Below are 24,319 nucleotides of genomic sequence, written 5' to 3'. Positions count from 1 at the left end.
ATGTGTTTTTCATATTTATCCTTTAATGTCAGTATTTTAATACTGCATGCTTTTTAAGTACTGATGCTTCCACGAAGTGTTACAGCTTTTGCATTTTTACAATGTAACACAAAACATTTTTATTCTCTTTTAGTGTTAAAACATATGTTGCTCCTATGTTTTTCACTTGAGTATGTGCATACGGCTAAAGCAGTCTTGTGCCACAAGGGCTAAACTGCAGCACAGTAGGAAACCCCCCACCCCCATATTCAGATTAGTTTCAAGCCCCCGCCTGCCTTTGTTGAAAAACATGGATTATAGTAAATGCTATTTTAAATAGAATTGTGTGGTCTCTTGCTCCCTCTAGTGGTCCGTTTTGGTACCTTCATCTTTTTTCTTGTTTACTCCTGAAGACAGCAATCCATGAAGGAGACCTTCATCTTTAGAAATGTATATTTTAAGCATTTTTCTTTTCACTATTTTTAATTTTTTCAGACCATAATAAGTGAATCTAGGGACATTGATCCTAAGGGTAAGGGGGCTCCATGACCTGAGTTTGAACTCAAGGGGCTCAGAGGGGTGTGTGTGTGTGTGTGTGTGTGTGTAAGCAAGATAAAGCAAAGTTCAGTTGTCATATATTTTTAATATTAAATAATAGTTTTTAAAATATTAACATTAATATTATTTAATGTTATATTTGTACCTACAGTTTTCTTTATAACTGTAAGACTTTTGGATTTCCTGACAACTCCAAAGTCATTTTGCGCTCAGGGAACACAGAAGCGCTGGAGGCGAATAAAGCCGGCAGAAAAAGACTGAGGCTGAGAGTGCCTGAAGTGATTGCAACCGTGAAAAGGCGGAAATCCCGATACTCGGAGGAATTTCAATATGATTGTTCTGGGGTTGCTTGGATTCCTTCTGGAATCAATGTGATAAATGCAAGGCTGGCTTCTGATCCTTTTTCTCCCTCCCTTCCTTGGAGGTCTCCTTCCGTAGGAGGGAGACTCAAGCCCCCTGTATGCTAAGCCTGACAATCATCACACAACTATCATTACAAGCACCAGGGATCCCTCACCCCCCCCCAAGAATTCCTTTGCCCCCGCCCTCCCCCTCCAGGCTGCAGAGGGCTTTTTAGGGGCAGGGAGGGGGGTCAGCAGCAGAGAGGGGGGGGTAGAGAACTGGGTGAGGGCGGAGCCTCTCAGAAGCCCCGCCCCTCTATCAGGAAGGAGCTGCAGCCGGTAGGTGGACCCAAGCAGGAAGAGGAGGAAAAGGGGCTGCAATCGTGACGTTGGGACGACAAGTCCCAGAATCCCCAGGGAGCACGGAGATCCCCACGGAGCACGGGCCGGGAGTACAAGTCCCAGAATCCCCAGAGACCACAGCCCGGGGCTACAAGTCTCAAAATCCCCAGGGAGCATGGGCCGGGACTACAAGTCCCAGAATCCCCAGAGAGCACAGCCCAGGGCTACAAGTCTCAAACTCCACAGGGAGCATGGGCCGGGACTACAAGTCCTAGAATCCCCAGAGAACACAGCCCGGGGCTACAAGTCTCAAAATCCCCAGGGAGCATGGGCCGGGACTACAAGTCCCAGAATCCCCAGAGAGCACAGCCCAGGGCTACAAGTCTCAAACTCCACAGGGAGCATGGGCCGGGACTACAAGTCCTAGAATCCCCAGGGAGCACTGTCCAGGACTACAAGTCCCAGAATCCCCAGAGAGCACAGGGATACGCTAGGGAGCACAGCCCAGGACTATAAGTCCTAGAATCCCCAGAAATCACGACCTGGGGCTACAAGCCGAAGAATCCCCAGGGAGCACGGGGATGCCCATGGAGCATGGGTTGGGAGTACAAGTCCCAGAATCCCCAGAGACCACAGCCCGGGGCTACAAGTCTCAAAATCCCCCAGGGCGTATAGACAGGGACTACAAGTCCCAGAATCCCCAGAAAGCATAGCCCACAGCTACAAGTCTCAAACTCAACAGGGAGCATGGGCCAGGACTACAAGTCCCAGAATCCCCAGGGAGTACAGCCCAGGACTAAAAGTCCCAGAATCCCCAGAAACCACGACCTGGGGCTACAAGCCCCAGAATCCCCAGAGAGCACAACTGGGACTACAAGTCCAGGAATTCCTAGGGAGCATGGCCCGGGACTACAAGTCCCAGAATCCCCAGGAGCACAGCCCGGGATTACAGGTCGCCCCCCCCCCCTTTCCTAAGGGTTGCGCCTCGCTTCGGAGCCGGACGTGTGGCGCCTGGGTTCCCTTTCACCCTCAGGGACAGCCAGCCCCCCCCCCGCCCGGCCTCCTGGACCACATTCCCTAAGAGGGCAGATCTGCACCGAGGAAGCGGCTCCGCGCTGTGACACTTCCGGCTTCTCATCGACACTCTTTCACCGCCTCCTCCGCCTCCTCCACCCCCCCCCCCCCGGGGGAGAGCCGGAGGGGAAGGTAGAGCGACGAAGGCGGTAGAGGAGCTCCTCCTCCTCCTGTTTGGCCGCCCCCCAAAGGGAAGCGGAAAGGGAAACATTGTATCTGGACGCACACACACGCGCTCCCCTCAGCGCGTCTGGTGCCTGGCCTCCTCGTGAGTTGCCCGCATCGCGATCTGGGAAGGAGGTCGGTGCGTTTGTTGGTGGGGGATGAGAGCGGGCGTGGTGGAGGTGGTGGTGGGAGAGGGGGGGTCGGTTCCTCCCGATGGGCTTTGTCTGGGCAGCCCAGAGGGGGGAAAAACCAGCCAGCCGGAGTAGCCCTTCCTTGATCTCTTTCCCGAGGGGGGGGGAGAAGGCTTTTTCCGGGTCTCCTGGGGGAGAAGATGCCTCGGTTGACGGGGGGGCAAGATCCCTCCCTCCGGTGCAAGAAGACGTTCGAAGCCATTTTCCATGCAAGGCGCCAGAGCTTGTGTTCGGGGGAAGGGGAAGGGGGATCGCCCTACATTTCCTGGGGAGGAGACCCCCTCCTTTCCCCAAATCCTGCATGCATCAGCTGGGGGTACAAAAATTAAAACAGTAGCCTGCCTCTCTCCAGTAGCCTGCCCCCCCACCCTCTCTCACTCGCGTGCGCACACAATCTTGGAACTGCGGGAAGGGACCCTAGAGGTCATCCAGTCCAGCCCCTCTCAAGGAGGCCCAGTAGGGGAATCGAACTCCCAACCTCTGATTCCTCTGCCAGGTGCCCAAACCACTGAATTCCATATGAATGAGCAATTTGCAAAGTGACCGGCCCTCAATAATCTTGGAAACTCAGCCCTGTGGCTTCCTTGTTGGTTTTGATCCATCACATATTCAGTCTTCCTCTTTTCCTGCAGCCTTCCACCTTTCCTGGCACTGTGGCCTCTTCCCATCTCCTGATGCACCCAAAAGAGGACAGCCTGTTTCAATGTTTTTGCCTTAAATCAAGTTCATGCTTGATTTGATCGAGGAAACCCCTTCTTCCTCTTTCTGGACATCCAGGGGATCTGCTAAGTTCTCCTCCAGCACTACTTTTCAAATCAATCTTAGTCACCCCCCCCCCAATCAGCTTTCACACCCGGACAAGAGATTACATGTCCCGGGAACGCCCAGACAAAAGGACAAGGGATTCTGGCCTCAACAGGAAGCGTTGCACAGTCCAACATTTTCCAGCAATACAAAAGAAGGTTCTTCAGGGAGGGACAGGATTGTGTCTGCATTTGTGTCTCCCCACAGGGGAGTGCATGAAGGATACAGAGCAGTCTGGTTTTGATGTGCTCCTTCTTGTGACCCTCTCACCACTGTCTGCCCTCAGGCTACCTGGGCTTTTCTGGATCAGGACCAGCGCCTCCGAGATCAAAGCCCCCATGTGAGCAAGGCTGGACCCGATCCTGCCCTGGGATGCCCTTCCTATTTGAAGAAACATCCGCCATGCTGCCTAATGAGGTACTGCAGATCTGTTTCCAGGCACCCCTCAAGGTGCTGGTTTTCACCTAGGTAAAGGTAAAGGCTCTTCCTGTCGTGTCCTACTCTAGGGGGTGGTGCTCATCCCCGTTTCCAAGCCATAGAGCTAGTGTTTGTCCATAGACAGCTTCCGTGGTCACGTGGCCAGCGCGACTAGACACGGAACACAGTTACGTACCTTCCCACCATGGTGGTTGTTTAGTCATTAAGTCATGTCCAAATCTTCGTGACCCCATGGACCACAGCACGCCAGGCTCGACTGTCTTCCACTGCCTTTCGGAGTTTCGTCAAATTCATGTTGGTCGCTTCATAGGTACCATGGTGGTACCTATTAATCTACTTGCATTTTTGCATGTTTTCGAACTGCTAGGTTGGCAGGAGCTGGGAGAAGCAACGGGAGCTCACTCCGTCACGTGGATTCAATCATACGACGGCTGGTCTTCCGACCTTGCAGCACAGAGGCTTCTGCAGTTTAACCAGCAGTGCCACAAGCCCACGTACAAAGCCCTAAACAGCTCAGTTCAAGCTATCCCAACGTTCATGTCCCCCTCTATGAGCCTACTTGGGTGTTAAGATCATGAGGGGAGGCCTCTCTCTCGGTCCCACCATCTTCACAGGGGCGTTTGCTGGGGACACAGCAGGGGGCCTTCCTTGTGGCTGCTCCCAGCCTCTGGAACTCCCTGCCACTGGAGGTCAAGCTGGCCCCATCTTTGCCGTCCTTCTATAAGAAGACGAAAACCTTTCTATTCAGCCTTCCCTTAGCAACTGGCTGCCTGAGTGGAGATCTTTTTTTTTTTAATGGATTGTTATAACTTACTGGTTTGAGTGTGTTTTGGTGTTACGTTTTTCATATGGTATTTTCTTAATCTTGTTTTAGTATTGGTATACTCACTATTGCTCGCTCCTCCATTGTCTTTTAACAATTTAAGCTAGCATGGGTCCTTTTAAAGAGAAAGGTGGGGTAAAAATATATTAAATTAAAAAAAACACATTTTCTTTGTTTCTTCTCCCCCCCCCCCCAAACTTCAAGAGTTGCAGTGAAAAACAGCAAGGCTAAAGAGCGCCTGCTTTTCCTTTTCAGCCCCGGGTCTCCTTGGAGGAGGTGGCCCTGTATTTCACTAAGGAAGAATGGGATCGCCTGGATCTGGGCCAGAGAGCTCTCTACAAGGAGGTCATGCTGGCGAACTATGGGAACGTGGTTTCTCTCGGTAAGGCTCCTGCCCTTCGCTTGGCATTTCCTCGGCGTACCACCGGAAGCGTTCTCCTGGGGTCCCTCCATGTGTCCCAGGCCTCCTCAAGAGGTTCCCCTGTTCCAGACGCAGGAAGCTGAAAAGGACCTGGAGATGTGGCCGAGGGACCACACGCTAAGGGCTGAGGAGCAGCCCGTACCCTCAGATCCTGCCCCCCAGCGACCAACCCAGGCTGATGGATTTATTTCTTTTCTTTTCTTACCTTTTTACTCCTCCCGTCTAGTAGCAGGCCACTATTCTGGCAGGCCTTACACAGAGGAGCAATTAAAAAACAACAACCCTCCAACCCCCAACCAAATAAATATCATTGAAACAGCCAGCGGTTGCAGCAACCCCCAAAAAAACAAATTAAAAATAAACAGCACCGTAGCCAAGCATGCAGGGGAGAGTCTGCAGGAAAGTCACTCAGAAGCGATGGGTTCGGAGCGGCTTCCCGAATGCTAGGAGGGAAGGGCCTGGCTTGACCTCCACCGGCGATACATTCCGAAATGTGCCACCACCAGGAGGCCGTAGATGTCCGGGTCTCCCTCAAGGTGCCTTGAGTAAAGTAGGTGGGATAGGCAAGGCCGTCTCGGGGAGAGGCACTCTGACGAGTAACAAGGTCCCGAACCATTAAGGGCCGTGTATGGTAACATGAATGCCTTGTATTTGGCACGAAAGCCTGCCAGCAGGCAGTGCAGACGGGCCATGGACTGGGGAGATACGATCCTGTCTGAGACCAGCCTGGCCACTGCATGCTGTACCTGCGGCAGCTCCCATACCCCCTTCAACGGTAGCCCCAGGTAGAGACTGTTACAGGAGTCACGTGTCTGCCTCCTCCTGTTTCTGGACCTTCTCGTCAGCGCCTCCCTCTCAGGGACCTCTCTGGCCTAGCAAGAGTAGGACATCAGCCCTGTCTCGGTCTTCCAGCCGTCCTCTGGAGGTGGCATGTAATCGGTCACTTAAAAGGAGGCTAGAGACTATGTTTTGGGTTCAGCAGCACCTCACGGACTTTTTCTTCCTCTCAAGTTCCCAGACCTCACCTTATCTCACAGCTGGAGGAAGGAGGAGATCCATTTGTCCAGAACCCATCGGACAGAAAGGGATCAGCCAGTAGCTACTCAGGTGTGTGTGTGTGTGGGTGTGTGTGGAGAGGGTAGATTTTGGTTTGGAGTGTGTTATCTCTGGAAGGAGTGGTGGGTGCTTCAGGTTCTGTGTGAGTATTTGTGTGTATGCCTTCAAACGGGGACCAGAGGTCGTGACTATCTAAATCTTCTCCATCTCTTTGTCCCACAGAGAAGGCGCATGGAGGATCATTTTGTGAGTTTCCTAAGCGAGGAGCTGGAAAAGTAGAAGAATTGGTGGTGCCAAAGGTGGGCGTATTTTTGTGGGAAACCATCAACGGGGATCCTCTATGTACCCAAAATGAAACCCAACTTGTCTGTTGTGTAAGGTCCGCCTGGAAGATCAGCCCGGATCTGCACTTCCTGCTGGGCAGCTATTTGGGGGTGATGTCTGGGCGCCAAGAGGCACCTTTCTCAAGATAAAACCTCTTCCAGAACCTCCCTGCAGGGCAGCCAAGCGATGGAAAAATACCTTCCGCTGAATCCTGAAACATTCATCAAATCTGGGCCATGTGAATGTTTCTTGGGCAACTTCTTGCTGCAGGAAAGAGTCCCGGGGATCTCAAAAGGTGGATCGGTGCCTCATAGATCTTGTGAAATCTGGCATTTCATACCATTTAAAGTGCTTTTAAAAAGGCACTGTGTGATAAAAAGGGAGGAAAAGTAAATAAGAAGGATCAGTGCAGTACAATAAGACCCCGTTATCTGTGAGAGGATTGATTCCAGGCTCTTCTCTGTGGATGCTGAAAACCACGGATAATAGCAACTAATATATACACACACACACACACACACACACACACACACACACACACACACACACACACACAGAGTGTGTGTGTATATATATATAGAGCACTGTAAAGAAAACAAATGTCCAGAAAAGTATGTTCACCATGTATTACCAGAACTGGCCACTAGAGGGTCTCCTGCTCCCTCTAGTGGCCAGTTCTGGTAAATTGTAGAACCATAGAGTAATTGAGTTGGAAGGGGCCAGTCCCTGAGCACAAGAGTTAGTTCTCAGCCCGGGAGGCTCCCTTGCAGAGTCTTTACCGGCATCTGCAGTGAAAAGAGGGGACAGGCCCCACGGAGGCCAAGTGCTGCTGTGTTGATTCTAGAATTGTACTTTCCTTTTCACTTAGCACTTGCATCTATTCCCCCGTGAGGCTGGATTTTTTAAAGACCAAGCGTACCTACCATTGTGTGATATCTGGTTTAGGCGTACATGTATTGTTCATAATAGAATGCTAAGGGTATTGTTTGGAAATGTACTGGTTCACTGACGGTCTCCTCTTTTGCTTCCACCAATCTTTAGCTGCTCCGTCTGTATTTGTCCTTCCATAAAAACTCCTTTCACATAGCCATCCTTCAAGTAGTGAGCTACGCCTGGGTTAATTTTGTAAGATTTTGTTAACATAATGGTGTGCGATGGATGATTTTTCTCCCTAGACCATTTAGCACAGTGGTCCCCAACCACTTTGTCACCATGGACTGTTTGGGGGAGGATAGGGTCCATGTGCAGGGGAGGCGGGGCACCCCCCTGCACTCATGCACATGTGCGAAGGGGCTGTGCGTGGGGGAGTGCATGCGGGGGTGGGTGGGAGATCTGTCTCCGCTGCCCAGTCTGGTCCAGGTCACAGACCGGCACTGGGCCGTGGACCGGGGGTTGGGGACCCGATTTAGCAGAGATAATCTCTCCATCATCTCCTCAAACTCCCCCCTTTCTAAACCACCCTTTCTGTGATCTCTCCACCCCAAGACCGACCCGATAGAGCAGTGGGTCTCAACCTGGGGGTCCCCAGATGTTCTTGGACGGCAACTCTCAGAAATTCTGGCCAGCAGAGCTAGTGGTGATGAAGGCTTCTGGGAGTTTCATTCCAAGAACATCTGGGTTGCCCAAGGCTGGGACCCACAGCAATATAGAATGTGGATGGAGCTCCCCCCTGGATGGCATTCCAGTAAGTTTCCCTCCCAGCCCATCAGAGCCATTCCTGGCAACGTGATGTGCTCCTCACTCACACACACCCCATCGTGTGTGTAGGCAGCCTTCAGTCGCAAGAGACTATGGTAACGTGTTCTGTATTAGCCCTTGGCATTCTTTGTGCAGAGTTTTCTGTCTGGGCTGATTCTTCTTCTTAATAAAATGTCTTCTCCTGGATGTATGGGGGAATTACTTGGACCACACAGCAAGTGGACGCTCGTCTTTCCCCACTCAGCTCCTGCTCGCCTTTGAAGAGGTGGCCGTGTATTTTTCTCGAGAGGAGTGGGACGTCCTGGATCTGGGCCAGAGAGCTCTCTACAGGGGTGTCATGCTGGAGAACTATGGGAACATGGCCTCTGTGGGTAAGGATCCTGCCCTTCTCTGGCCCTCCCTTGGTTTTTCCTTCTGAACCCTGTAGGTCTTCTGTGGAGGATGCTGAGTGCCTCCCTCTTTGGGCATCCTCAATTGTTTCGTTTCCCTCTGACACATCAGGAGTGGTGGGCTTCCCTGAGCCAGCCCTGCAGGTAGGCAGTGGGAGGTAGCAAATGTTATGGACCCTGGGATGAACACCTGTTGGGATGAAAGAGGTCTCCTCTCAGACCCATCCAGGATTCTGGATGTCCTGTCTTAGTCACTCTGCTTTTTGACCTTCACCTGCTATCATGCATTCCCTCTTTGCCTGCTACTGCCTGCCAACTCCAGGAATGGTGTGGGCCATTTTCAACAAAGTAACCTAGAGGGTCTCTAGGGAGGAAGCCTAGCCATCTTCCTTAGTGGTCACCTACAGAGAGATGATGCTGATGAGGCAGGAAGTCTACCTTTCCATGGTTGCTGCTAATCCCTCTGTTTCCTCCTGCCCAGCTCCCAAGCCTGCCCTCATCTCCAGGTTGGAAGAAGGAGACAATCCGTTTGTCCAGGACTCGTTGGACACAGAGATGTCTGCAGGGGGCTGCCCAGGTGACGTGTGGAAATTCAAAGGGGGCTCCCAGGTTGGAGAAGAAGGGGACACTTGAGGCAGGATGCTGAAAACTTTTCCATTAATCTGAAACACAGTTTAGAAAGATCTTTTAAAGAAAAATTGACAAATAGCTCAAGGGTGAAACATACCCACTTTCGCAGTAGTAGGATGCTGGTGTTGGGGCTATCATTTGTCAATTTACTCCCAAATGATGGTGACCCTATGAATGGAGTGTCTTCTTTGAAAGATTCAATCCATCTCCTATTTGATCCGGTTTTTCTCTTACCTTTGAATATTTTCAGCATTATTGTCTTTCCCAGGGAACCTGGCCTTCTCATCTCGTGCCCAAAGTAGGACAGTCTTAGCTTAAGTCATTTTCCCCACCGGAGAACGTTCCATTCATCTACGTTGGTCTATTTTGGAGCCTGTTCTTCTTGTTTCCGGCAGTTCTAGCCAGAAAGAATATATATCTATTTTGCCGGAAACAAGAAGAACAGGCTCCAAAATAGACCAACGTAGATGAATATATATTTATATTTATATACAGCAGTCCTACTGTATATCAAGACAGCCTCCTTTCACACCAAGCGATCTTCTTGTGCCCCAAAGACTAGTCTTCTGGTGTTTTTTTCTCTGCCTTGAGCATCTCTTCCTTCCTAATCACATTTCTCATTGGACGCTTTCAGGTGATAGGAAGGAGACCAAAAAACAGAAGGAGGACAAGAGATGGAGAAGTGGAGAAGAGGAGCAAAGTGTGGCCATGTTAATTTCTTGGGAAGGTCCTGCTGTTATTGATGAAAGAAGCAAAAAGCTCTTTCACAATAGAGAGAAAATGATGAAACACTCAGTAGGTGGAACGAGCCTAAGTCAACACAGAAACAGTCAGAAACATCACGGAATTCTCAAGGGAGAGAAAATCAAGACATCTTTGGAGGGTGAGAAGCAGGTGACTTCAAGCTTTTACCTAAAGTTGCACCAAAGATCTCACCTGGGTAAGAAAGGCTATGAATGCTCAGAGCGTGAAAAGAGCTTCAGGAATATTGCACAGCTAGAATCCCATCAAAGACTTCACACAAGAAATGAGCTCTACCATGGCTTAGAGTGTGGAAAGTGCTTCGGACAGAGCCATCAATGGGTCCACGCTGGGGAGAACCCCTATAAAAGCGCTGAAGGTGGAAAGATCCCTGATCAACACTCGGGATTTAAATGCCATCGAAATCTTAATACGGAAGAGAATCCCTACAAATGCTCAGAGTGTGGGCGGAGCTTCAGATACAGCTCGAAGCTGAAGGTACATCTGAGAACTCACACAGGGGAGAAGCCCTACAAATGCACAGAATGTGGAAAGAGTTTCAGTTGCAACTCAAGGCTGAAGGTACACCTAAGAGGTCACACAGGAGAGAAGCCCTATAAATGTTCCGAATGTGAGCAGAATTTCGGTCAGATTTCAGAACTTAAACGACATCATAGTCTTCACACCGGGGAGAAGCCGTACAAATGCTCAGACTGTGGACGGAGCTTCAGTTCCAATTCAAACCTGAAGATCCATCTAAGGATTCACACTGGGGAGAAGCCCTATAAATGCTCCGAGTGCGGAAAGAGCTTCAGTCAAAACTCACTTCTGAAATACCATCAGAGATGTCACACAGGGGAGAATCCTTACACATGCTCAGAATGTGGAAAGTGCTTCAGCTGCAACTCCAACCTGAAGATCCATCAAAGACTTCACACAGGGGAGAAACCCTACAAATGTTCTGAATGTGGAAAGAGCTTCAATCAAAATATAGAACTTCAACGTCATCAAAGACTTCACACCGGGGAGAAGCCCTATACATGCCCAGAGTGTGGAAAAAGCTTCAGTTGTAACTCCAACCTGAAGATCCATCTAAGAGTTCACACCGGAGAGAAGCCGTATCAATGCTCCGAGTGTGGAAGGACCTTCAGATACAGCTCAAAGCTGAAGATCCACCAAAGACTTCACACGGGAGAGAAGCCCTACAAATGCTCTGAATGTGGAAAGAGCTTCAGTCAGAATTCGAAACTGAAATATCATCAGAGACTTCACACAGGAGAGAAGCCCTACAAATGCGCAGAGTGTGGAAAGTGCTTCAGTCAAAATGCAGACCTCAAAGTTCACCAAAGACTACACTCAGGGGAGAAGCCCTACAGATGCCCAGAATGTGGAAGGAGCTTTGGATACAGCACTCAGCTGAAGTTACATCTAAGAACGCACACGGAGGAGAACCCTTATAAATGCTCCATATGCGGAGAGAGCTTCGGTGAAAGTTCGGAACTTAAACAACATCAAAGATGTCACACAGGGGAGAATCCCTATAAATGCTTAGAGTGTGGAAGGAGCTTCAGTTGCAACTCAAAGCTGAAGATACATCTGAGAGTTCACACGGGGGAGAAGCCCTATAAGTGCTCCGAATGTGGAAAGAGCTTCAGTCAAAATTCAGATCTCAAACTACATCAAAGAGTTCACACGGGGGAGAAGCCCCACAAATGCTCCGAATGTGGAAGGATCTTCAGCAGGAGCTCAACTCTTATAAAACATCAAAGAGTCCACACAGGGGAGAAGCCCTACAAATGCCCAGAGTGCGGAAACAGTTTCAATTGCAACTCAAACTTAAAGATACATCTAAGAATTCACAGAGGAGAGAAGCCGTATAAATGCACGGAATGTGGAAGGAGCTTCAGATACAACTCAAAGCTGAAGGTACATCAAAGAATTCACACAGAGGAAAAACCCTACAAATGCACCGAGTGTGGAAAGAGCTTCAGATACAACTCAAAGCTGAAGATACACCTGAGAATTCACACTGGAGAGAAGCCATATAAATGCGCGGAATGTGGGAAGAGTTACAGACAAAATGCAGAACTTAAAAGCCATCAAAGGTTCCACACAGGGGAGAAGCCCTATCTGTGTTCAGAGTGTGGAAAGACTTTTGCTTGGAAATTATCCCTGACATACCATCAAAGTGTCCATGCAGGGGAGAAGACTTGCAGAGGTTCAGAGGGTGGAATGAGCTTCAGTTAGAGCACAGCGCTTCAAAACCATCAAACTTAGAATAAAATCTAGGCTTGAGAGAACAATCAGCTGTTTTTTTTTTCTCTTCAACAATCAACTTCTGTGTGTGATAAAAGGGGAGCCTTTCTCTTCACCATTTTACTTCTCTGTTCATAAATTCTAATCGGTAGTTTTACATGCATGTTGTCACTAGCATAAAAGTGATTATTTCACATCACTAAAGAAGGGTAAAAATAAAGAAGGTTATGTCTTTGTATCTCAGTCAATCTAGTGACACTGTGGAAGACCTGTGTCATGACAAGGAGGTTTACAGACGTGTGTCCATCGGGAAGGCAAGTCAAGGGGATCCCAGCATCACTCTTGAGGCCTTGGTGTATTCAGTGTCCTGACCCTACGTCTGCCATGTTTTACTTTTGCTTATTTTCTGTCCTTTACTGTTTTGTTTCTTCCGTCATCCATCTAAGTTTTCCCCTCCCTCTTTTTTCTGTCTTTTCCTTCCCCGCCTTTTAATAACAGAATATGTCTTTTTTCATTTTCCTCCTAATAATATCTCTGGTTTCAATCCACCGTTCTTCAGGTTCGCAGACAATTGATTTTAGTAATGTGTATCTGTCGGCATTAAACAACATCGGGAATCTTGTTTAGATCATATTTTGGCACTACGATTTGTTTAGTTTTGATAGCTGAAAGAATGGCTTATCTTTACGCTTATAGATCATAGAACAATGTAAATGAATAAAGCTTGTAGAAGTAGGGAAGCTAATTTTACCTGGACTTATTTTTCTCTGTTTCCTTTTCCATGAGTGAAATCAGTGTTTCATTCTCATCCTCTGATGTGTCTAATTTGGAAGCAACATTCCCGGTGAGCAATTAAATGACTTCTATCTTGATATCTAGATGAACTTTGATACGATTGTTATGATTATCTAGTTCACACTGGTATTAAACCTTTCTGGAGATAAATGTCAGCTGTAATGGACCACCACAGATTCTAACTATCAAGAGTTGCTGTAGAGTTTGAGGACTCTGGGGGTTATATTTTTGACCTTGACATCGCAACTCACGGTCCCTTCTTTAAAAGAAGTTCATGAATTTTCCTGGCAAAGGGAGGACTCACTCACTCGCTGGCCACAAGTGTTCATAAGAGAGACATGGCCAGAACGTCCTTCTCTAGAGCTGACCAATGCCATCAATGCCAGAAAGTCCTTTCCACAGGATGTGATGATGGCATCTGGTTTAGATGCCTTTAAAAGGGGATTGGACAGATTTCTGGAGGAAAAGTTCAGAGGCCAGATGCAGGGGAGGGGTATCAGGGGACAGGTATTGAGTGGTCTCGTGTGCTCCCAGAGGCATCTGGTGGGGATCAGGCCAAGGACCCTTCTAGTCCAGGGAGTTGGACTAGAAGGGTGCTTGGCCTGATCCAGCAGGGCTCTTCTTATGTTCTTAAGGTCTTAGGAGTTTCCTTGTGGGAAAATAAAAAAGAAATATAGGGTTCGTTAAAGCCTGCTGAAAAAGATGGAGAAGGAGGGGGCCAGGCGTCCTAGACTCCCACCCCCTCCCCATAATCTGATCAGGCAGCAGTCTATGGCTGCTTATTCAGAGAGGGACCCACGGCAGGATCATGACCAGGCTTCCACACGGTGAAGGTTTCCTCTCCCGACATGCTGATCCTGATGCCAGAACGCCCAGGTGAGCTGAGAAGAGAAAGCGGTTAGAAGGTCATCACAAGGAGATCACGCAAAGGAGACCCTCTCCCTTGATCTGACTTCATTCAATAATCTCCCCATAAACTCAAAAGAAGGCCAGCCTCCCCTCCAACCCCAGCCGCCTCCTGCCTGATTTAGGGGCCCTGCTGTGGAAAAGCCAGCCTGCGCAAAAGGGGACAGGATGGAATCCAGCTCCTGTCCAGGTGGCCTGAGACTGGCCGTCTTCCAGGAAGGTCTGGACAAAGGGAGAGATGAGTTTGACCTCAGGGCCTGCTTTGGGATTTCAACTGGAGAAGGCGGGGGGGGGCGAAGGGTTAGGGTGATTCAACTCCATGCCTTTTCTGACACCCCCTCCTGGATCCAGAATTTGAGGGAAGAAAGGATCTCCTCAAAGGGAGAGAAAGAGCAACTTTGGGCTTCCCTGAAGCTTCAGTGCCTTGTATCTGAGGTGTGTGTGTTTGGGGGGGGGCAGTTCTTCTGTTTCCCCAGGGTGTGGGATCGTGGCCCCTAACCCTTCCCACAGAATGTTGCCCATTAGAGGTCCCCTTTCACAGGCCAAGCCCAGGTCTCTTTTTCTGGGCAAAGGAAGCCCTCCCCTCCCGGAAGAGATTGGGGTTGGGGAAGAGAAGAGGCTGCACTCCAGGCAGAAACCACCAAGCAGCCTTCATGGTCGGTGGGAGGAAGGTTCAGCCCCCCCTCCAAGTCCCTGCTGCTTCCCCCCTCCCCCCTCCCTATTCTGCCCCCCCCAAAGGCTCTTTCCTGGCCCTGAGGCGGCAAACTCGCGAGGAGGCCCGCTCCCTTTCCGATTCTGGGCTGGAGGGAGGGCAAGACGCCTGCTTGGGGGGGGCATCCAGAGGTCTCCTCGGAAGGCTTTCCTTGGCGCCAATTCTGAACTTGAGGGAGGGTTTTTTGGGGGGAGGGAGAGGAGAAGCGGGGCGTTTGGGGTGCCCCTGGGCGCGCGAGGGAGAGAGCGAGAGGGCTTTGCCTTCCTAAAAGACAAATAAATGCAAAGTTTTAAAGTTATGAAATGCCTTCGCAAGGTTTCTTGGAGGGGGGGAGAAAACAAGCGGTGGCGGAGAAAGGAAGCGCGAGGCGCCTCCTCACTTTCGGGGTGCTCGGAATCAAGGGGTCTCCTCCCGGCCCTTTCGGGCATTTCCTTCCTTCCCCCCCCCCGCCTGGCCAGACCCGCCTCTTTCCCCCTTTCCTCACGTGCGCCCTCCGACCCGGGATCCGAGAAGCGGAAGTGCGAGAGGGGGAGAGGGAGGGAGGGGGAAGGATCAAAGGGGGGGCGCGGGAGAAGGCCCCTCCCCTCCCTCGGCACCCGCAGCCCCCTCCCCGCACACCCCTTTCTAGAGGCGGGAGAGGAAGACGAGGCGCCCCCCCCAGGTGAGATCAAAGGGTATCTTGGTGTGTGTGTGTGGGGGGGGGAAGGCGTGCAGGGGAAACCCTCTCCAAAAATGCTGGAAGGGCTGATGGGGGGAGGGGCCGATGGCAGGAGTCCGGGGGGGGGGGGACGGGGGGGGAGGCAGGCAGGGGAAAAAGGGGGGGCAACGCCGAAATTTCTGGACATTTCTGCCATTTCGGAAGGAGAAGAAGGGGGAGCTTTCTTGGGCTCCCCGGAGGGAGTCTTCAAATTAAAGCCAAGAAAAGGATGACTCTGCCTTCCTGTTTGAAAACGGATGCTTTGTATCGCTTTTATTTCCCGTTTTTACATACATTGTATCGGATCGTTTTATATATTTCCCTGCCTGGTGTTTTAAGCCTTGAGACGCTGGCTTTTTTCTCGACCTGAACCGCCTGGTGGGTCCTCCCGGATCCCCATCCCCCCCTCTCTTGTCCAGCCCCCCCCCCCCGCCCAAATCCCCAGAGAAGGAAAGGGGTCATGCCCTGGACCCATCCGGGCAATTCCCCTTCCAAAGCATCCCCTTCGGCAAGTAATAACAAGGTGTTTGATACTTTGCCCTTCTGGTTTCCTTCCGCCTTCCTTCAAGGCCCGAACCTACCGCTCCGCTTGTCCCCCCCTTGGGCCTCACGACAGCCCTGCAAGGTGGGTCAGGCTCAGACTGTGGGGCAGGCGCAAAGGTGCCCAAGTGAGTCTCCTGGCCTTGGGGGGGAGGAGGGAGAGAAAAAGCAGCCAGGTTTCCAGAGTCCTTGTTGGGGGTGCTGGACAATGACCCCCGGGGGGGGAGGGGGCTCTCTTTCCCCTCTGAAGGACCCAATCGCAGATTCCTCCGAATGAGGGTCCGATTGGGAAAGGAAATCGGGAGAAGGGCTTTCAAGCTGGTTTTCCCCTGGAGGGTGTGGGAGACTTAAAAAGGGCAACGGGGCCTCGGGGAGAGGGCTGTCCTGTCCTGCGAAAGAGTCCTGAGGGCTGGTGACCCCAGGAAAAGGAAGGACAAACTCCGTCGTCCCCCTGCCTGTCCTTCTCCGGCTGCTTCCTGAGGGCTATCCCGAATACTCACGGAAGAAGGGAGTTGGAAGGGGCCGCAAAAGGCCATCGAGTCCAACTCCTCCAGTCAAGGCAAGAATACGAATCAAAGGATATCTGCAAGGGGGCTGTCAAACAGCACTCGCCTCCTCTCAAGGTTATGGGTTCCCTCGTCATACTGCTCTAAAAATGACGAAGTTTTTCCTGATATTCAACCAAAATCCGGCTTCCTGGAACTTGAGCCTATGGTTGTGTGTTGTGCACTCATCCAGAAGTCTTTAAGGATGAGGCCGGTTAGTATGCAAAGAGATGCTTCTGCAGGTGTTCAGTTCCCAAAATGTTGAGTGGTTTACAAAATCAGGAGAACTTCTCTTTGCCAAGCTGTGCCCTTGGTCTTTTGTGTTCCAGACTCTGGAACTCCCTGCCACTGGAGGCCAGGCTAGCTCCATCTTTGCTGCTCTTCAAAATCAGGCAAAGACCCTTCTTTTCAGTTGAGCTTTCTCTCAGTGACTGGCAACATGGGTGGCTGGTTACACGCCCGGCTACGTGACTGAATTTTAGATAGATTGTTTCCGTTACTGCTCTGACTCGGTCATTAGTACTAGTTGTGTTTAATGATCTTTCGGTGTGGTATTGGTTCGTTTCTTTTTAGTATTTGCGTAATTGTTGTAGCTGTAATTCTGTCTTTTAAAGATGTAGCCTGCCTCTTTATACCCATTGCTCTGAGCTTTAAATGAGGCTAACCACCATTGTATACGCCTTGTTTTCAGCTTTAAATGCTGTCTTTCAATGATGTAAGCTGCCCTGAGTCCTTTTTAAGGAGAAAGTTGGAATAAAAGAATTTAATTAAATGATCAATAAATACATTTTCTCTCCCCCTAATCGGTCCTTACTGTTTGTTCAATTCATGCCTCTCTTTCAGCTTTCAGTCAAAGTAGCCTCTGATTTCTGTGAGGCAGCGAAGGCTCTTCCGGACACCTTGAAGGAGGCAGCTTGGGGGAGGAGTCCGCCGGACATCGACGGACAGGCCACCTTGCCAGGTAAGGCTTACCCGGTTGGTTCACTGCTGTTGCCGCTGGACCTTTTGTCCTGATTTCCCTTAAATTTCCCCCCAAGACATTTCCACTGCTCTCCCCTCATGAAGGAGGCCTGAAATTCCTGGGAGACGTTAATGTGTCCCCATTTGGAAATGTTTTGGGAAGGAGGTCCCTCTCTCTAACTTCTGGAAAAGCATGAAAATAAAGTTTCCACAGATGGGAGACCCAAACGGGACATGAACAGACCTCCCTACTGCTTCTGCCCAGTTCTGGCTTGTTTTGGAAAGCTTGAACCCGTTTTAGAAATGCATCTCTTAAGAGACTTGGGTTTCATTCTACTTTCAAAGGGATCCAGCTGGGGTGTGTGACAAGAAACAGAGAACCACTGGCAGTCCTTTGGACAACCTTGCCAGGCATCCGAATAAATTGGTTTTTTTTTTGGGGGGGGGGTGATAAAAGTCCAGCTGTGATTCCCCAGATGCAAAAAGCATTAGGGATGAGCCGTGGTTTGATCTGGAGCTGAAATGAGGCCAAGGTTGGTAAACCCCCCCCAACAGAGAAAGCCCTCCCCTCTTTCTCCACATCCTCTGGTGGTCTTACAGGTCAGGCAAAGAAGGCTGAGCAAAAAGCAGCCCGTTTGTGTAGGGAACTTGGGTGCCCCTATGGGCCTTGAGGCCCAAGCTTCCCAAAAAAGGTAAAAGACAACAGAACAGTGTTTGAAATGTCATAAGACAGTTTACAAGAATTTAAAACCATGCAAGGTGTGAGTTTCATAGCAGAGATCAATAACCCTGTAAAAGTGTGATCGTCTGACACAAAACTCTTGCAGTCAGGAAAGTGTGAAAATAAAGTTTCGCTTCCCCTGTTTTAGAAACTGGAATTGCATGCAAAGATTTAAGCATGCAATTTAAGATTAAGAAATTTGTTTATTTCCAGAACTATAAATTAAGTTTGCTTGAGGGACTGATTATTCTTTTTGCAGATAAAGAATATCAGGAAAAACATCCTGTTAGAGCTGTACGACAATGGAACCAGTGACTTAGGTTTTAAGGTATTCCTAGGTAGGAGTTAGGATCTGTGGTAAGAAGTGGTTATCAGTTAGAGTCTTGGTGAAGACTTACTGTAGTTTTGGGGCTTCTGGACCAAGATAAGGGGAATCCTAAGAGAAGGAAAATGCCTACTTAAGACAAACCATTTTTTTTAACCTCAGGATTTACAAGACCACGTGATTAGCTCAAAACCTGGAGCTCTGAGGGAAAAGAACAGTGGTGGAGCGAGTGGAAGCCTAGGTCAGGATAGATTTAACAGGATAATAAGGGCTAAGGAAAAGTTGTTCTTGTGTCTGGAGACAAAAATTGCCCAGACAGGGAAATATTGTGGCAAGGGTTGTGAGTTTGGGAGTAGCTGAGGCGAGCTGCTTGGAAAAGTGCAGCCTAGTTGCAGGGAAAGCCCCTGAAAGAGAGAAAAGGATTTGTACTTTTTGCTTTTGTGAAGAACCAGTCCAGATTAATAAGAATTTGTATTGTTTATGCTGCCCAAAAGATGTAAAAAGTCAGTTATGGAGGCACAAGTTGAGGCCCAAAGTGCTGAGGAAAATGGGAACCCTCAAATTCAGAGGGATGAAGAAACAGAGGGTCCTGTATTGATTACCTCAGAGGGATAAAATATTCAAAGCTCCCAAGATTTTGAAAGATGATAACTAGAACAATTTAAACTTAAGGAGAAGGAGCTAGCTATGAAAAACCAATTAGAACTGGAAGCAATTAAAGAAAGGGAAAGGGAATTTGAACACAGAATATTTGAAAGGAAAAGGGAATTTGAGCAAGAAACCAGGCAAAGAGAAATGCAATTCCAGATTGAGATGAAGAAATTGGAATTAGCTGCTCAAAATAATAATAATAATTCAGTGAGGGAAATAATTCCAGTGAGGTAAAGTCTCTCAAAAATTGACCTAAAGAAATTTCCCCAATATCAAAAGGAGGATTATCCTGAATCTTTCCTGATTTCATTTGAGAGAACTTGTTGGAACTTTAAGGTTAAAGATGATGAGAGGATGATAATTTTAAAATCACAAATAAGCGGAGTTTTATCTGAGCTTTATTTACAGATGCCCCTGGAGCAAGCTAGAGATTTTGAGGATTATAGAAAGATGATGTATTCCCGATTTGAGATGAATTCAGAGCACTTCAGAAGGAAATGTAGATCAATTTCAAGGGCACGTTTAAGACAGTATCTCAATAAATGGATGGAACAGGAACATGTCAACTCCTTAGACCAAAACAAAAATATGTTTGGGTTAGAACAATTTTTATTCAATTTTTCCAGGGGAGTTGTGTTATCTGGTCAATGACAAGAATCCTAAAAATGTGCAAAAGGCATCTGAATATGCTGATTCTATTAGTGAGATGAGACATCCTCAATTCTCTGAGGTAAAAATTGGCAGAAAAGGATGGGAAAACAGCAGGAAAAATTCCAATCCCATGGACATTACTTCAGTCAGACTCAAGCTAAGGGAAGCCATTTTAAAGTGAAATCTTCATCCCCAAAGCACAGTCCCCTGAAATCAAATAATCCTGAGGGAAAAGTCAATAAAACCCTTTATTTTGAACCCAGAGCTAATAACAAATGTTTTTTCCTGTGGGGAAGTGGGACTTTTTTTGGGCCCAGTGTGAAAATCAAAAGGATCAGAATTTCAGTCAGACTAAAAAAGTATTTCTTCAGTCTTCAGCAGCTGACGCTAGAACCACTGCTGTTGCTAAGGAAATGGACTTGGCAGAGAGCCCAGAAATTCCTGAAGCCAGAGTGATACAATGTTTCCTAATCAAGTACAATCAGGGTTTATTAGATAACTCAGGAAAGCCTATTTTTATCGACAACATAAAGTATTTAGGTTTAAAAGATACATAAAGTGGTGCCTCGCAAGATGAATTTAATTCATTCCACTGTTAATGTTGTCTTGCGAAAAATTCATCTTGTGAAACACGTTTTCCCATAGGAATGTATTGCAATCTAATTAATGTGTTCCTATGGGCAGAAAAAGTCAGAACAAAGTCAAATTTGGTTTACAAAGGGTTTATTAAGTGCTCTTTAAAGCCATACATATTGTGCACATGATTTTAAAAAATTCAATCAAAAAACCTTTAACTTTTTAAACATCATAGAAAAACATTTAAAAATCAGCAAACATGAGGCAGGAACAAAAAATGGAAAACATTCATCTTGCGAAGCATGGCCATAAGAACATTTGTCTTGCGAGTCATCAACCCCATTGTGAAAACCATTTGTCTTGCGAGTTTTTTGTCCTGCAACACATTTGTCTTGCGAGGCACCACTGTATTCCGAGATTACTATTTGTCACTCTGACACCATTCCTAAAGAGAATATGTTGGAACAGAACATCACCCTCAGGGCATTAGCTCAGACTCTGAGTGGTTCTGCCAATGGCTAGAGTAGCAGTGAAATACCATGGGCGGTCTGGTATATGGAAAGTAGCAGTGTCAGACCAAATACCAGCTCTTTGTCTGATTGGTTTCGATCTAGCCAAGCATGTTCAGAGTCTTTTAATAGTAACCTTCTCTCAGGGGAGGCAGATTAAAAGCTGGAACTCTTGTGCTGGAACTCTTGTGGAAAGACCTACTTTAGGGGAACATACTGAAATGAGATAGATAGCTGATTTGGTGCTAATGAAAAATTCTAGTAGTTTTTCCATTGTTAAGGAGCAGAAGGAAGATGTTACCTTAAATGATCACTTTCAATTCCACTGACCCCTGAACACCCAGAGAGGTATTGTGTGGGGAAAGATTTATTATATAGAGAGGTTTTAATGGTTCCTTATAATGGGGGAGGACCCCACAAACAGCTAATTGTCCTTATTAAATACAGAGGAAAAGATGATAGAAAAAACACACAGAGATGTATCTGGGGCACTCATGGACATCTCTTGCACCAAGCTGAGTGGCACAAAACTTTTATTGGACAGGGATGAGGAATCAAGAAACAATACCGTATTGTCAAAGTTGTGAGACCTGCCAAAAATGAGGTACAGGAAATGATAAGATGCGGGCTAAGCTATGCCCATTGCCAGTGATCTCGGCCCCTTCCCAACACGTGGCTCTGCAAAAGTCCTTAGAAATAGCAGGGCAAAACTTAAAGGGTGCTCAAGAAAATCAGGAAAGCGGGTACTGTGTAATAAAGGGGCCTGGGAAAGAACATTCTGTCCTGAGGAAGAGGTACTGATGCTGAGGTCCAGAAAGGGGAGTGAATTGCAGTTGGCATGGTCAGGACCTGTGGATTGGTTGTGGCAGCACTGGAGGGCTAAGGAGACTAGTATTGGGAAGACTCCACATGCAGCTGCAAAAGCACTGAAAATCCAGCAAGGCGAGCCTCTGCCTGAGAAACCAGAGATTAATGAGAGAGAATCAGATGATAAAAATGACAGTAAATCTGAAACAAACCAAGTGTTTCCGATGGCACTTAAAAGAAACTTGCCTGTGAATTTTGAGGGGACCCATGATAGTGCTCTCCCATATATCGAGAGCGCCGTGACAAAAGTACCTATGGATGAGTTTATGAGTGAGGGTGAAGGCAAAAGGAAAAAGTTTTCAAAGAAGAACAGAGCCAACTTCTGCCAACTTCTGGAGGAGTTGAAGAAACTGCCAACTGCTTTTCCAGTTGAGAAAATGACGCCACTAATTGAAAAGAAAACAGGCTTAACCTGAAAGAGGCGAGCTGAGGACATCCACTGGCCATCAGAGTGCCAGGTCTCCTTCCATCATCTGAAGAGGGCACGGACTTCAGGACCTGCCCTTCTTGCAACTGACTTCGACTGTGAGTTCATCATCAGCACGGATGTGTCGAAGGTTAGACTGGGAGCCGTGCTGTGCGAAGCAGATGACAGTGGGAGTCTACACACTGTGAACTTTATCAGCGGGAGACTCCAACCTGGTGAGAGACATTTGTCCGCCATTGAGAGGGTGTGCCTAGCTATCGTATGGATGCTGCAAATGCTGAAGCCCTAAATCTGGGGAAGGAAATTCATCCTTTACACAGACCATTCCACTTTGGTGTGGCTATGAACTATGAAATCCATTAATAGCAAACTTGCAAGATGGACACAGATTCTGGAAGACTTTGACTTTGAGATCTGCAGCGTAAAAGGGACCCAGAGTGTGGTTGCTGATGCCTTGTCTCAAAGGCCAAATGAATAACAGGTGGAGAAGAATTTGTAATATTGCATTAACTATTCTGCTTGTGTAATAGTTATAATATTTATTTATTTATTTATTTATTTATTTATTTATTTATTTGTTTGTTTGTTTGTTTGTTTGTTTGTTTGTTTGTTTGTATGTTGATGAACTGAGAAGTATGGTAAAAATGATGAGTATCCTTATTAATGTAAAGGGAATATAATGTAATTTGTATTACAGTAAGTAATGCAAGAGATTAATATGTCTTTATTGATGTAAGAGTAATGAAATGTTTCCTTAGTGATGAAAATAATATAAGAGGTTAGTGTTTATATTTTCCCATAAAACTTCATTTGTTTATGAGGGCAAACCGTTAGGTTTCCCCTCTTTAAACATTAAGAGGGGAGGAATGTGGTGTCCGCCCAGGTCATGAATATTCATAGGATATCTGCATAAACCAATGGGAGTGCTGGAGGGGCAGAGTCAAGAGATATAAGAGACTCAGCAGGTGGGGGGGAGTTAGAGTGTTAGCGACTTGAAGAGATTGAAATTTTTGGAGTTTGGGCAGGAAAGTGGTGGTTGAGAGGGACAAAGGAGAATGTTTATTTAAGAGTTAACAATATTGCTTATTCTATGAACATCTGTAATAATAATTTCTATTAGGTTGTTTAAAAATGACCTATGGCCTGGACCTCGATTATTAATCATAGGTACTGTCGATGTAATAAAGTGGTGGCAGCTGAGGGGCATATGGCGTGAGCTCTTAGTTTGCTGAAAGAAGCAGGAGCCAGATGGGGATCATGACAGTCACTACTAGAGTAGATCTATTTGAATCCATGGAAGTTATGGAGGAGTTGATTCATCAAATCCACACTAATTCAGTGGGCCCACTAAGCAGCAACACATTATGGTAAAGAAGTGGTCCCCAACATTGGGCCTCCAGATGTACTTGGATCCTGGCCAGCAGAGGTGGTGGTGAAGGTTTCTGGGAATTGTTGTCCAAGAACATCTGGAGGCCCAAGGTTGAGGACCACTGCGGTAAAGGACTTCAGCCTTTGAGTCTGAAAAAAAAAATGGAATCTGATCCACAAAAGCTCAAAAAGAAAAAAAATCTCTTCCTTATCAAAGTGGTAGAACTTTGACCACCCCACCCCATCTCCCATCTAATTCTGCCAAAATTCTGAGCCATATTTAAAGGGTTGCTTTTAAAGAAATTGATCAAGGAGGGAAATTTCCTCAGTTCTCCTCCATCGAGCAGCATCTTGAGTCCTCTGTTGGGCATCACAGTTTGACAGGAAGTTTCAGATTCTCATTCAAAAAAGGCTGAAAAGAGTCCAAAGGCAGGGGACAGAGATAAGGAAGGGTCTGAAGACCAAAGCCTATAAAGAAGGGTTGAGGGAGTTGGTGGTGACTAGAAACCAAGCCTTTGACTTGTGACTAAGAAGCTGAAGGGGGAAAGATAAGCTTTAACACACCCTGAAAATCAATATATCATTGGTTGGGGGAAAAATAAGACTGGAAACAAGAGAGGTTTCTCGGTGTTGGCTTCTCACCAAAGGCGTGCTAGTTGTAGTCTCTTTGAGCATTCCTTTATGGTCTTTCTCTCGCAGGTGACGGGAAGATGCCAGCAATGTATCTTCAGACTCCTTTTGTTTGGGGTGGAGCGGAAACCACCACCATTGTGGCACCTGGTCAGGTAGGGGAAAGATGTGCTAGGGAGATGGGTGGGAGGCCACTTGGATGCTTTATT

General features: G+C 47.7%; 2 protein-coding genes and 1 long non-coding RNA gene across 8 annotated transcripts in view; 2 read left to right on the top strand and 1 right to left on the bottom strand.

The window, feature by feature from the left end:
- The window catches only part of LOC144587187 (uncharacterized), a 28,400-nt gene extending 15,430 nt beyond the window's left edge, over positions 1–12,970 (top strand). Inside the window, exons 1-8 of one of the 5 annotated variants that reach the window (XM_078386878.1) lie at positions 2,450–2,594; positions 3,741–3,871; positions 4,971–5,097; positions 6,148–6,243; positions 6,415–6,491; positions 8,459–8,585; positions 9,085–9,180; positions 9,868–12,970. In XM_078386878.1, coding sequence (XP_078243004.1) covers positions 3,827–3,871; positions 4,971–5,097; positions 6,148–6,243; positions 6,415–6,491; positions 8,459–8,585; positions 9,085–9,180; positions 9,868–12,221 — 2,922 coding nt within the window. In that variant the 5' untranslated portion in view covers positions 2,450–2,594; positions 3,741–3,826 and the 3' untranslated portion in view covers positions 12,222–12,970. Of the gene's footprint in view, positions 1–2,449; positions 2,599–3,740; positions 3,872–4,970; positions 5,098–6,147; positions 6,244–6,414; positions 6,492–8,458; positions 8,586–9,084; positions 9,181–9,867 lie in introns of those variants that run through there. The other 4 variants (XM_078386879.1, XM_078386880.1, XM_078386874.1 and 1 more) reach the window with 4 other exon arrangements.
- LOC144587321 (uncharacterized) lies at positions 12,702–15,178 on the bottom strand. The gene is made up of 2 exons (XR_013542476.1): positions 15,128–15,178; positions 12,702–13,906 (listed from the first exon to the last, which is right to left on the bottom strand). It is a non-coding gene; the product is annotated as an uncharacterized LOC144587321 (long non-coding RNA).
- Positions 15,156–24,319, top strand: part of LOC144587215 (uncharacterized) — a 16,269-nt gene continuing 7,105 nt past the window's right edge. The window contains exons 1-3 of one of the 2 annotated variants that reach the window (XM_078387063.1): positions 15,156–15,304; positions 17,276–17,386; positions 24,180–24,265. In XM_078387063.1, the coding sequence (XP_078243189.1) occupies positions 24,191–24,265 (75 nt within the window). In that variant the 5' untranslated portion in view covers positions 15,156–15,304; positions 17,276–17,386; positions 24,180–24,190. Of the gene's footprint in view, positions 15,305–17,268; positions 17,387–24,179; positions 24,266–24,319 lie in introns of both variants that reach the window. The other variant, XM_078387062.1, reaches the window with a different exon arrangement.

This window comes from Pogona vitticeps, chromosome 2, assembly GCF_051106095.1.
Source record: "Pogona vitticeps strain Pit_001003342236 chromosome 2, PviZW2.1, whole genome shotgun sequence".
Taxonomy (NCBI): domain Eukaryota; kingdom Metazoa; phylum Chordata; class Lepidosauria; order Squamata; family Agamidae; genus Pogona; species Pogona vitticeps.
Note: the sequence above shows the minus strand (reverse complement) of the source record. Positions and strands in the feature narration are given on the sequence as shown.